The following is a 15054-nucleotide window of genomic DNA, read 5'->3' as shown; positions in this document are numbered from 1 at the left end:
CCATAAAGCAAAATCTGTAAGAGATAGTGATTAATGGCTTTTTGATATGGATTGATAGTTCGAAAAACAGGTACTTTAACATCTACACTGCATTTGCAGGCAAAACAACCAAAACTTTGGTATTTATATAATAAAAATGTTACTGTTTAATAATTGCTTTTAAAATTTACCTGGTTAAGAACAAGTCCGATACTACTTTTTTTTTCTTTTTGCAGAAGCATTAAATTCGGGTCTTGCTTAGGGACTCAAGTTACTTAAAAACGCCCCTGCATATAATCTTAATAATGACGCGTGTTCTCCTTATAAGAATAATCGTCATAAATTATGTTAAAGTTTGTGGAGCCTAGATAGAGAAACATGAAACAAATGCAAAATTCAAATAATGGAAACAAATGTCCTAGAGATGACACTTTCATGCAGCAAATACATGTTCGTAATACACATAAATAAAATATAACCAAAATACATTTCTGATTGTCAAAATTAAAGCTAGAGTAATGTACAAATTACATTTTGTTTTCGAAAACTACGTTCAATACAATATCATGCAATATCTTGTATTTTCGTCTAGATATTCAAGAATAATTCGAGAATTCTAATTGTAGTATCGGCTGGTGCTTTTATGTTGTATACGTAGAAAATAATTCTTTGCTTTTTTTGCTCCATAATAGGTTAGGATGGTGTCAGCAAAAACAAAATTACCACTTAACACAGAATCTAAAAATTTATACGTAAATGATTTTTTAAAAATGAAAACATTTAGCAATAAAATAATATCTCAAGCAATTTTAGTTTCTAACTTACAATTATTGCTATGTGTCATTCAATTGTAGATTATATATATAGGGCATAACACTAAGACAGTGGGGCCAAGATAATTTGGGAAGGGAGTAATACTTGAATTCAGGCCCGTATCCACGGGGGTCAAGGGGGGCCCGGACCCCCCTAAACTTTGGCTGGCCCCCATAAAATTTCACGGTAGGCTTGCAAATGAACTATAATATGGTGATGAAGTATAATATGATTGGGTCGGTCCCCCTAACCTCTACCAGCCCCCTCTCCTTAATTTTTGGGCTGGTTACGGGCCTGCTTGAGTTCATCCTACATACTTGACTGCTTATTAAGGATTTTAGATTACCATAAACTACTTTATATACGAGGGCCGTTCGGAAAGTAATATCCGATTGGTTACAAAAGAAACACCAAGGTAAATAAAAAGTATTTATTATATACGTCTAAAAACCACTTTTTCATCATAGTTTCCATAAACATTCAAGATCCTATATCTTTGCACCAGCTTAGAAATTCCATCAGAATAAAAAATCTCCCGCCTGTGCCTTGAGCCAGCCTGTAACAGTATCTTTCAGGTTCTCATCATTAACAAATCGCTGATATCCAAGCCACTTCATATGCACGAAGAGATGACAATCTTGGCATTATGGCGGATGATTGAAAACGTCCTATTTGAACCTGTCCAGAAGATCCTTGGTTACCTGAGCAGAGTAAGGGCATGAATATTTGTTCGACCACTTTTAACTGAACGAACCTATTCACGAATAACTCCTTCACTCATCACACTTGGTTCATACACGGCAAAAAAGTTCCCGATGAATAGCTGCTGCCACAAAAGTGAAACTATAGTACTCGCGCCGAGTCATGAAGCTTGACCTAGATCTACCGATTTCGCCACCCAATGTGTTCCAGTCGTCAACCCCCACCCATCAAATTTTGTCAGTGTCTTCTCTCGCGCTACACGGAAAACATCTCCCGAGAGTACAGTGTTGTCGGATTGGCGTCAAGTTCCGTTTTGTTAATTCCTTTTTGTTGCGTTATATTTTCGTTGTTACTATTTGTGCTATTGTTTCCATTTTAGAATAGTTGTTACAGTAATTATTATTGTACAGTGTTATTATTGGTAATTTTTAAGTGCCTTTTTTATATACTCGTTTACTATGTCTTCACAGTTTGGCAACATAGTTGGTAAATTCAGCTGTTCGACGTTTCCCCAAGTGTGCGCTCGAGAAATGGCTCCACGAATTGTACCGAAGTTTTCCGATGTGTTGGAGCTCAAGCAAAATATTGCTATGATTGGTTTAAAGCCCACGCTTCACGACTCAGCGCGAGTACTATAGTGATCAGACAACTTTCATTGTATCACGGTTGGATGCAGACTGATCTACTGCGCACGTCTGTGCAAAGATGGCAGCACAGCTCCTGCTATTTCACGCACAGTGACCAATCGAAGGTTACTTTCCGAACGAGCTTCGTACTTACTCTGTCTATGTGACCGTAGTTCAGCACCATCAATATATAGAAGGATATAGAAGGTGAAAAGCTGAGAATCGATTTCATAGAAGTTATCCATCCACTGAAAATAGTAGAAATAAATTATTCCCGGTTTCAACGTTCATTACTATATAGAACAAAATAATAATAATAATAATAATAATAATAATAATAATAATAATAATAATAATAATAATAATAATAATAATAATAATAATAATAGAGAAGAATAAGAAGTTTTCTGCAATTGATTCAACGTTCCAATAATACGTTTCGTCTTCATCCTTAACTTTCACTGAAACCGGAGGTGATACAAATCCACTACGACTTCCGGTTTCAATATGCATTTACATATATGTAAACACAAATACAATATAAAAGAGCAAACACAATAAAAGATAGTGAAATGCATTATTTTACTTGATTTAGCAATCTACGAGATCGCTATAGAGTAGAAACAGTAATAGAGAGAACAGGTTTTTCGCAAACAATTAAACGTCCTATGAATATATTTGATCTATAATCTCTCTACTAAAACCAGAAGTGATAAAACTCCATTACCACTTCCGTTTCCGATATTAATTTTAAAAATAACACACCATTAGTAAATCCTAAACATAATAAAAATTGGTTGTCATGGCAGCATTGAAGTTTTTGAGCATGAACAAATGCCGAGAATTGTTGCCGTGCAAACGACGGCAGAGGAACTTACATTGTTGAGCCGTTAAAAAAATTCAAACCAAACTTCTTAACGTGGTGTGTACTGTGGTTCTAGTAGCTTTTTGAACTGAAAGTTTCAGGGTCCGAATGTTGCCGCAAGACGGGGAGGGGGAGGGGGAGGGATCAGCTCCCTTGTCGGTCACTAGCTACTGGCCTAATGAGAGAGTTTGCTTTTCTGACGTTGTGAGCGACGTTCATCAGATAATCATCTTCAATTTTCGTTTTGAAATATTTATGAAGTAAAGAAACGAATTATCTTTGAAATGAATTATTCATATGGAATAAAGTGAAACCTGTTTATAAACTAACTGATACCGATTCAATATGATTATTTGCCCGTAAGTAAGAGGTATCCGTTATAGAGGTGTTAAACAATTTAAGATTACTCACAGCTCCTACACTAATGTACAATATACTGTAAATGTACTAGTTACAAGCGTAACACATAGATAATACCGAAACATTGTACCTAATATACAGATTACTGATTGAGGGTGGTTCAAAACAGGAAGTAGGGGGACACGGTGGTTCTGTGGTGGAGAGCTTATTTGTGGTGGGTGAGATCCCGTGTTTGATCCCGGACCAAGTAAGTTTATGGTAGACAACATCGTCCTCGTGGGTTTTTTTCGGGATATTTCCGTTTCCTCCCTCATTTTCGTTCCACTAATTCTTCCACCACCATTCATTTGCTTTAATTATCCGTCCCCTTAGCCTAAAAGGCATAATCGTGGGACGTTAAACTTAAAGATTCCATTTTCGAAACAGGAAGTAAGGGAAAATATTCCTCGTCGAAATATTATCCTAAAACTAACGACCTTTTGTTCCTTTACCTTTGAAGTTACAGAATAAGATGCAATCCCCAAGGAAAAATAAGAGTGAATTTACCAGGGAAAAGAAGGAGCTCCACATAGAATTCTTGCCCAGTTAACTAGTTCTCCTTGACGGATTTCATTTATCAAACATTTCCTAAGGTTTTCTATTACTTTAGGCAAATCAGCACCGAGAATGAAAAACAAAATCAAACAAATAAAATTTGGTGAAAGTGCTCAAAAGAGTGAACCGAGTCGTGTACTAAAAGCCCCCGAAAATTCTAGTGTAGGATTTTTTAGTGATATCAATACGGCGGCCGCTGCTAAACGAGTTGAGTTGAGTTGAGTTGATTTTAATTTAGCGTCCCTTTCAGCAGCGAGGCTATATGAGACGTGAACCTACTGATTAACGGTCAAATCCGAACCACATGAGCTCCCGCCTTGAATCGAACCCGGGTCTCTCGCACCAAACCGCTGCTAAACGAGTTATTCAGATAAAATAAAGATATTTTCGCTGGAGTTCAACATAGAGAAATAATTTTCGTGCCGATTTAAAGAGCATGGATAAAACAGTATTTATATAGTGACACATTTTTTCTTAAAACATATAAGTTTATAGATATTTGTCACTAAATTTTAAAATTTAGAAAAACGTTTCTCTTTCTCTATTTTGAACTTTAAATTTCTCACAAAAGACTAGAAATATAAAAATTTGACCTAGAAGAGCATTAGATACGCTTTTCTTGTGGCGTCTTTATATTTACTGTATCTAGCCAACTACGCGAGTAATTCGATTTTACATTTAAGAATCTGTCCAAGGTGTTAATAACGCAACCAACTCAGGACGATCTCCGTCACGATCAAACGTTGTTAAATGACTTTGGTGTCGATTTACACAACAAAGAAAGCACATTATCTTATGTAGAGAAACAATTTTTCACATAGAGCATACATTTAAGATATTTACTCCTAAATCCTAAAATTTAAAAACAAAAGTTTTTCTACTTTAAATTTTAAGTTGCTCATAAACGAAGAGAAATAGAAAAGTGACCCGAAACTTTAAAGAGTTGCTTTGCTTTGTTATGCTATGTTATGCTATATAATTTTATTCCCCCATCTGTACTTCCTTGCAAAAACGTATTGTGGTTTTTCTGAAATCTGGATGGAAGTTTCATGTGTGCTTGGGCGAAATTGATTTCTGGATGTTTTAACCAGAAACATGCCTTACGAGCAATCGCCTATTATTACCTTAACTTTTATCAGTGTTAACAAACTAGATAGGAAATTTCAAAAAACGAAACTTTCAACCATATTCCAGTAAACCAAAGTACGTCCTGATATGGTTTATGAGGCATTTGAAGTTCAAACTTCAGGAGAAAAAAATGCTTTTCTAAGATTTTGAATTTAATCTGCATTTTATGAAGACTTTTGTCTCTACATAAAATACTGTGTTTTCTGTGTTCTTTAAAATGACACTAAAGTAACTTCTCTATGTTGGACCGTAACGAAGACATCGTTATTTCAACTGAGCAACTCGTTTGAGCGGCCACTATGCTCGTGACGTCACAAATAATCCCTCCCCTGGGGCTTCCGGGGAATTTTAGTGTTACTCGGGACACTTTTCTAAATATTTTCACAAATTTTTGTTTTCGTTTGAATTTATTCCATTCTTAGTCCCAAAATGGGCTAATTTGCCTAAACTAAATTAGAAAGCAACTTACTGTTGACAAAATAATTTCAGTGTGCAACTGCTTTGTGTTTTTATCTAGGTCATCGACTTAGGACACACATTTTGTAGGGATTTTTTTTCTGTATGTTGAAGTATTTTCAAATTGCACAAAGTTCAGCTACTGAATAATTTAATGAAAATACCTAAAAGAGGAAAATTACAACTTAAGATACATATTAATATGGCGTTAAACTACTTTTTATCCTCAGAACAGCTCTGACGCACTCGGTTCCGTGAGAGAGTTGGACACGGAAATCTGTCTCGAATTCATGTCTCCAAAACAGATCACAAATGTTCAATTAATTCGGGGATTGTGGGGGAGTGAGGTGTTCAAGGTCATTCCGATGTTCCTCAAACAACGACGCAACAGCTCCAGTTGCGTAAATGGGAACATTATCATGCTGGAATATGAACGTCTAAACTATAGGATGCCCACGTCCCCTAATATAGCTACATAATGGCGGGGAGTGGTGCGACTGATAATAATGAGGACTGGAATCACTGAAAATTACGATTTTACGTTCTACAGTATCACAAAGATACTTCAAATTATACACTTCTTTGGACGTCCGTCGCACATAAATGAGGCCTGTGACTTAAAATAGGTTAGCGGTGATTCACTCGAGCATATCACATGTTTCCAGTCATCACTGGTCTGTTCGATGTTCTCAGAACTATTGGTGCCATGCTAAAACGTTATGGTCCCTTATCAGCGGTTGCACCTGTGTAACCCAACCCCGTATGTCCATGTTATTCAAGTCGTGGCGGACTGTCATTGCCGTCACAAGCTGTGGAAGGTGCTATTTGAGTTCCTCCACGCAGTCACATTTGAAGGTTTTGAGTGACAATCCATTTTTAATGCTCGCAGACAGCAGAATCTGTCCCTGAGGGTTTTCTTCTGATCAAAGTTCTCCTTCACTGATGTTCTTTTGCTATGAGTTTTGTAGGCTGTCATCACATTCAATGTTCCTCGCAACAAACCCAACACACTTGCCACTTCCGTCACGCTCGCACTACATAACCGAACTCAAATAATTTTCCAACTTTGGAAATGAGAGAAGTTGCCATTTTACACTATCACCGTTCACTCACCATCAGTTCACTGCACAGTAGATCACCCAGTAGACCATTCAGTGTAATTAATTTAGAAACATGAAGCAAGAAACAAAATATACAGAATGGATAAAAATATATGATTCATTTTTTAAATTTATTTTTTAATAATCATGGGATTTGTCCTTCTAATAAAAAGTATTAAACCATTATTACAGCTCCTTTCTCCTCTTCCTGAACCCGTAAAAGCATGGAAGATTCTGATATCTTATAGACATACCACATTGAAGGAAACAAAGTCTTTCCTCTAAAATAATTTGCAACTACCACTCCGAAAAATAAACCTCTTTAGCTTTTTTACAATAAAAAATTATGCAACTTTACATACATAAACCATATTGACACAAATATATTTCTTTCAAATGAAAATCGTAATAACTCTAAAAAGGGAGTATCTTTACTAGTAAATGAGCTGAATAAAAATACTCTTCCTAAAATACTGCATTTAAACAACCAAGATTATTATGTATGGCTACTTCGGCTTCAAGTGAGTTACATATATATTTAATATAGTTACTTTGACTCATAAAGAATAAAGACATAAACTGACATACACATGCACTAGAGCCCAGGATTTTTATAAGAGCGCCAACCCTGTTATTTCGGAAAATAAAGTTTAATCTAATTTTATGTCACACGTATATCCACTTCGGCAGTTAGGTTCAATTGGCCTATGTGTTATGCTTTTAGAAACAGATACATATCAAAAAGGAATGCCAGACCAAACAAGGGTAGAAAAATTGAATACACATGTGTTGTAGATGTAGTTATGGACCTACGAGTAGTATGCATACAAAACCATTGCCTATGATATCTGTATTCTTATTTATCTGCCATCATTTCCTGTTTACTGGGACGTCACGTCACAGATCAAATAGTTGGAAATTACTGCACCAGGTTAAAAGAAATCGGTAGTAAATGTACACACAGAGCCCGAAGACATTGATATGGCATAAAAATATATGTCAAACCTGTCCGTAATAGTGCACAAACACATGTCGTAATGATAATAAACACACTGCCAACAATGTGAATAACATTGTCACTAAACGCACTGCAAGAAGACGCTAGAAGTATTAATTTTAGTGGAAATAATGCTAGTTTACTCACTAGACAACATTTAAAAGGTGCTAAATTTCTATTCTAACAATGATAAATGAACCAATTGTTTTTGATAAACATATCCTTAAAAATTTCTAGATCAAGTGCTACATTGGTAACACTGATAACAAGAGACAAACGATAACCGCCTCACGTATCCGCGCATGTGTATAAATGTTTGATGTACAATTATATCAACTCAAACAATGATATAATTGCTCCAATGATCAAAACATAACATACTAATCCGTCAAAACTAATGAAAACAAGGCAGTAGATCATTTGACATAGTATAGTTGCTCAAATTTATGTTCATGGCGGAAAAAATCGACATATTTCTTATGTCCACCATTAGAAGGCAATTCATGTGTACACATTAAATTATGTCCAAATTTGAAGACATGCATTTTTGTGTCGTTTTGAGTCGTTTCGGGCTCTGTGTGTAGTGAATGATAATGGAAGTATTCATGAAATTGAGAAATCGAAAGGAGGAAGAGCTTGAGAAATCTCTTTGACTATATTGTCCACAATTAATTCTCATTGTCTGGAATAAAATCAGAAGCTTTCCCTATCAGAGATGACAACGTTCAAATGAGCTCTAGTAGCTCAATTAGAAAATAAACATTACTTGGGTGAGATTTTTCAACTGAGATCTCACAGCTCTTTTTAGGAAGTAATGCATACTTGGATGAGCACTATTGAACTGACCTTTCGCAATCCCTTCAGAAAGTAAACAGTACTTGGATAAGACTGTTCAGCCGAGATCTCGTAACTCTTTGAAAAAAAGTAACCAATACTTGGATGATCTGTTCAACTAAACTCTTTCGATACCTTCAGAAATTAAACAGTATTTGGATGAGCACCGTTTTACTAAGCTCTTGTAACTTCTTGAGAAAGTAAAGAGTACTTGGAGGAGCACTGTTCAACTGAGCTCTCGTAATTCTATCGGATAATAAACATTGCTTGAATGAGCACTGTTCGAATGAGTTATCATAACTTTTTCAGAAAGTAAAGAGTACTTGGATGTGACCTGTTCTAGTGGGCTCTCTTAATTCTTTCAGAAAGTAAAGAGTACTTGAATAAGCACTTTTCAACTGAATGCTCGCAATTCCTTGAGGAAGTAAAAAGTAGTTGGATGAGTACTGTTCAACTGAGCTCTTGTAGTTCCATCAGGTAATAAACATTACTTGGATGAACACTGTTCAACTGAACTCTCAATTCCTTCAGAAAATAAACAGTACTTGGGGAAATTTGCATAAAACTTAATTACTTTCGCACTTATGTGACATATTATTATTACTCAACTATATTCATGATATCTTAAAAAGACAAATATAAGACAGGTGATTCAAAACACCATTACAGCTGATAGCCTATAGACTGAAGGCTTTCATATAAAGAAAAAATTCCCAGCAGACGATTAATCATTAATAACAAATCATATAACACTCACGAGTGTAATTCTAGCATTGGTAATAATGAACTGAAAGCGGACATTGACTGGAATTCATGTCAGTCAAAGATTTTCCAAGTTTCAAGCATACGTTACAACTATGCGATTATGTTCTTCAAAGGTTTCATAGTTCAAACTATCTGTCACATAGCCTTTTATTTAGTAATAGCATTTATATTACATTTAATTAATAAGCCAAACATACAAAAAAGGAAAGATGATTGGATTACTGTTTAGCGTCCGTTTCACCACCGAGGCTATATGAAACGTGGACCTACATGGGAGCGGGAATCAAATTTACATCTCCTGCCCAGAAGATGTGTACGCTAACCATATAACCACGAGAAATCTCAGAAAGGAAACAGGAGTTCTTTCGTGGAATGTTCAAGTCTTCGCGGGATACCACACTGAACACATGCTGTTCATTGATATAACTCGAAAATATTCCTTCAAATTTTAGAATATAATATATCATTCCTTGAATTATTTAGGATTTATGGATCAACATATCGATTTTGTACGAAAAAATATGTAGTTATAGATATTATCAATAGATGGCGATTCAAAATGCATATAAAAATGAAATCTCGAAGACTTTTAGAATTATAAGCGAACTTAAAAGCATTCGTATTTGTTTTCTATACGTATAATGTTCTATTAAATTCCGTTAAGCCCCGAGGTGATTACTTATGTCATAGTAAACCGAGTACCTTGTTAAACCGAAGAACGAGATATATCTTTCACCTGCTCAGCTCGTGCTGTTGTGCGTCTGTTTAGTCACATCCCTTTACAACACGGCAACGTCGCATCAAAACCTTCGTTTCATATGCGTAACCGGTACGCCATTGACCGTATCCCACGATTTAGAAAAGTTCATTATTTAACTATTTCTCAAAATAGTAACAATGACTATTGTACATTATTTGATTGTCTGGCGGTTGTTAATCACCAGGTAATGTACTTTTGTGTTCAAAAAGTCAAAGTAAATTGGCATGGACTATGGAGAAAAGAAACCATTAAATTTTTATTATACCGTAGGATATTAAATTACAGTGTGGCGAAAACTGAAAAAAAAATAAAAAAAAACAAGGTCCTGCTGTGTAGAATAATGTCGCCAGATAACTTTCCTTCAAAGAAACTTATTTAACTTCCATTTAATCAATCATTTTGATATTAGAGCGTACAAAGATTCTCTTACCATTATTTCGTGAAGATAATATTATTGTTTTATTTTGTATGTAAACAGACCCTACTAAGTGCGATTTCGCCAGAATATTACAAGGACAGGTAGCAGGTTTATATTTACTTGTTTCAAGGAGTTCCGTTATTGCTAAAAACATGGATATCACAGCTACCGTTTTATCTATTCAAGGAGGGAAATATAATATTTTTCTTGCTTTGAATGTTGAGCTGTTTTATATTGTCCATGTATATGCAGTGAACTCGTCGTTTTATGTCTTCATAATTGTTTTGCTTGAATATTTGTGCTATTCATGTGTATGTGTGTTTGATCAGTGTTAATTGTGTCTTCTGTCCCAATTACCCCGTGGTATGTTGTGTCACAATGTATATATGTATCTGCGGTAACTGCTTTGGGTGTCGCTTATGGTGGACTGATAACGCCAAATTTTGGTTTACTTTTTTAAAGAAAGCGTTTCGTATCTTGCTATGGGCTGCTATTTTAAACAGAAGTCCCCTCAATGAAATTAGTTTCAGCTATCTTCTTAGTAGAATGCTAAACCCCTCTTTTTTGCTATCAATATTTTTTGAGTAATACTTTTTTCCATTTGGTTCTATGATAGTATACCTGTAGAGGTAATTTTTAACTGATGTGCAGTCATCATATATTTTTAAATATTTGAAATTTCATTTTAAAATACATTTTTTGCCTTTGAGTTTAGAATTTCATGTGATTTTCAATGTTTAGGCTCTGTTAATATCAAAACAGATTTCAACACAATAGGGTAGTAATTAGATTAAATATTATCTTCCATGAAAAATCAGTACATTATGTATTTTTAATTTCAATCAAAGTTATTAATTTCAAAGAAAGGAAACAAATATTATTAACATTTGTTTTCAGCTTGAAGAATTTTGAGAGAATTAACAGCATATCTATGTACAGTAAAGACATCAAGTTCGAAGCTTGGTCCCATAATCAATGTTGTAGCCTTTTCTGATACGATCAAAATGACCTGCTCTTTCTTACAGAGTACGGTAAAAAGAGACCCTACAGCTGTCCCGGCATGTCGGATAAATTCTCGTCAAGTAAGTGTGTTTTGGTTTTAAGTTTATGAGGTATGGTTTAGTTGGTTGATTGAAAAAAAAAGAAAAGTTGTTTGTTACTTGTGTACTATAGAAAAGCAAAATAAAATAAATTATTGGTTATATTTGGTTGGTTTCCTTTGTTTTAAATTTAGTTTGTTTATTTTAAAACTGGTTTGTTTTTTCGTTGAATGGCCGTGCGTCTTAGAAATCAGTGTTTTAACTGGGCATGCGTTTTAGGAAATGAAGCTGAGTTGGAAGAATTAAGAATTGAAATTAAAAAAAAAAAGTATGCGACAGACTGTGAAATCGAAGAATGAATTGTTTCAGTTCAGTGACAAACGTTTGTAGCAAAACAAATATAAAATTGCTTTCTTTGCAGACTTTTAATTGGCAGTGCTTGCTCATAGCTGTATGTAGATTGGCTGTTGTTATCGTGAAAGTTGTGGCTAAATGGTGTATTGTGTGAACGTTGCGAACGTTGAAATGTTATAAAGATAATTAATTATAAGGCTAAAACCAATGTAACATAAATGTGAATACAGGTTGATAATCAAAAGTTCAGCAACCTCCGGACCTGAGAAGTACCGGAGTTTCGAAAATATTATTTGGGTAGTTATATGTACTGTATTTATATTTAACAGAAAATGATTACTTGTACAGTTCTTTCAAGAAAGATGTTTAAAAGAAAATGAAATTCTAATGTTCACCAACTAAATATAAACAGTTCAACAGAATTTTAGTTCAACTGAATAAAACAGTTCCGTTCTTTATTATTTCCTGAATCATTAATGGTGCTATAGCAGCAAATAAATGATAAAACGAGATGAAATGTCTGCTAGCAGGTTCATGCAAGACCCAAGAATGATTATCGACTAAAGCACTATACATACTTAAACAGAACCTCCAGAAAAATGGTGTGTAAATTCGGAAATGTGCTGCGAAATCCATCCCAGAAATCTGAAAGAACTGGATTATGTCGATGGCCGGATTTTTGAATGTCAACCTGTACTATATTGTTGATTTGAGCTAAGTAGACCTGCGCTGTTGTAAACGCTCGCGTTGCCGTAGAAATGTGCGTACTGTTGTTAAAAAGTTGGCAAACACTAAATTTAAAGGAATCTGTGGCGAAACTACAAAATGCTGTTATCCAACTGTTGTTTAAATCCACCCTCCTTTAGGCAGTTTAGGGTGATTGAGTGATATAAGCTTGGGTTGCATATCACAAGACCTGTCGCAAATTAGAATCCTGCTCAGGACAAGAATAATAACCTGTTGTCTCTTTTATCATACATTTCATTACAATTATTCACTTCTGTTCGTTTTGTTTAGCCTAAAGGACAGAACTGTGGGATATAAAACTAAAAAAATAGGAGGTCATCCATATTTAATTATAAAACTTGAGAAAATCTTAACCGACTTTACACACGTAAATCACCTTTTCTTTTAAATGTTACAAACAACAGAAAGACAATAATGTATTACGAAAGTGTCCCGATACTTTGCAGTATAACCCCTATACTGTTATGCAACCATAATCACACCAAAGACTGTATGGTTGCCTACAAGTATGTTACGATGTAAATAAAACTTTATCCATTGACGTCTTTCAAAGTTTAGTTCCAAAGACTAATATCAGATCCGAAAGAAATTTACGTGAGACCACCGGGCCTGTAAAAGCACGCCTTTAAAATAATAATAATAATCAAAACCGGTGCATCTATATCGAAGTTACTCGTGAGCATACCCAGAAAAAAATATATATAAACAAGTTGAATTGAGAACCTCGTTTTACGTTGTTTTTTTTTAATTCAGTTAAAAAGGAACATTTTGGTGTGAAACAAACAACAAATGACGTATGCAGAAACTTCATATCTTACTTTACTTTCCAACATATTTGCCATACACATACAAACAGTTATCATAGCGTTATGCAAATTTTTCTTCAGTGTACTCTGTTGCCGCCAGAGCACTCAATCTTGTACAGCAGCTTCTTCGAAAACTAGAAACGTGCTTTCACGAAAAAACGAACATTCAATTGTAGCATGCAGTATATTTCACATATGAACCCTTAATTTCAACCAAGGAGCGAAACGATGCAGACGCAAAACATGAACGCGCTCTGAATATGTGTGACAAAATCGAGAATCCTGCCAATTATGAGATGTAGAATATAGTAATGTTTTAGATTTTTCGCTTCTTTCAGAAGACTCGGTCCGGAAAGCACTTCACCAATGCAGGAGAACTCGAAGACTCTTTGGATACATTTTAGCAAGAACAGAATACATTGACGGTTTAGAAATACCAGTATCATGCTGTGATAAGTGCTTGAATGTATGGGGAACAGGCCCGTGCTTAAGCATGGGCCATGATCCAGGGCGGCAAATTTTGGCAGACGGTAAATTTACGCAAATTATTTTTTCTCTCATACTCAAGTTCTGGAAATTTCAAAATTAATTTATATGTTCTAGTATGGACGTGACATGCAACTTTTACATTTGTGAATATCCAAATAACAAGAATTCATATAGCCTATCTGTATGTAGCTATCAGCTTACATTTGTTTCTATGCACCCCTATATTATATTCAACAATTCAGCAAAACGTTCGTTTTCATCATTACGAGGAACCAACACATATTTTCGTTCTTCTTCTCTAAGGAACGTTTACAGGATATTTCTCTTCTTTGTATCGAAAGTGTTAGTATGGATAAACAGAGTAGGTTACTGCTCAAGAGAAAGGACGAACGAAACCTTTTCAGCAAAGGGCTCACTCAGATTGCTGAGTAATCAAATCAACAATTGAAACGGAAACGTTATATATTTTTTATTTATTATAGGTATTTTATTTTATTTCTTTCCATTTCCACGTAAATATTTATTATTTATTTCCCTGTCTCGAGTCTTTAACATCGATATTGATATTAAGAAGGTGATAATTTTTGAATGGCCTAGGACAGGCAATATGTTAAATACGGCCCTCAATATGTTGAAAAGTAGAGTATGAGTAATTTCTACACAAATTTTATCCACACATCATTTGTTGTTTTTGGTTTATACCAAACTTCCTTTCTCCTGGATAACCCTCGTACAATGCAATCCATCTTTCTATGTACACAAGTTCACTAAAATATGTGACAACCTCCTTTGTGACAAGATAGTTAGGTTTCTTACCTCACATGCGGGAGACTCGAATTCGCTTTCCAGTGGAAACTCATGAATTTGGATCCTACATCAAACTCTAGAACAAAGGCTCAGAAATAGCGTCTGTAAAAGGGGCGTTAAACTCCAAACATGGATTCGATGGAACGTGGAGCCTTAGCCGGGTTGTTACTTGGCAAATGAAATATGTGAAGATATATATAATTATCATATATAATTATATATATATCTTCACACACGATTTCACACATCCCACGCCATTGTACTCATACGAAAACATTTTTATAGTTTTAATAATTGCCTATTTTACATATTTCTTTAAATTTTGTGTCTGCCATTCTACGTGCGTATATACGTATAGCTATTGCACTACATGTACTAGTGGTAAACGCATGCTGATTTCAATGTGTATAGTCA

General features: G+C 34.9%; 1 protein-coding gene across 1 annotated transcript in view; it reads left to right on the top strand.

The window, feature by feature from the left end:
• The window catches only part of eag (potassium voltage-gated channel protein ether a go-go), a 750678-nt gene that overhangs the window by 503781 nt on the left and 231843 nt on the right, over positions 1-15054 (top strand). Inside the window, exon 5 of the mRNA XM_081725716.1 lies at positions 11423-11479. Within this exon, the coding sequence (XP_081581842.1) occupies positions 11423-11479 (57 nt within the window). The remainder of the gene's footprint in view (positions 1-11422; positions 11480-15054) is intronic.

The sequence above is a fragment of the Thermobia domestica genome, chromosome 9, assembly GCF_964235325.1.
Source record: "Thermobia domestica chromosome 9, izTheDome1.hap1.1, whole genome shotgun sequence".
Taxonomy (NCBI): Eukaryota; Metazoa; Arthropoda; class Insecta; order Zygentoma; family Lepismatidae; genus Thermobia; species Thermobia domestica.
Note: the sequence above shows the minus strand (reverse complement) of the source record. Positions and strands in the feature narration are given on the sequence as shown.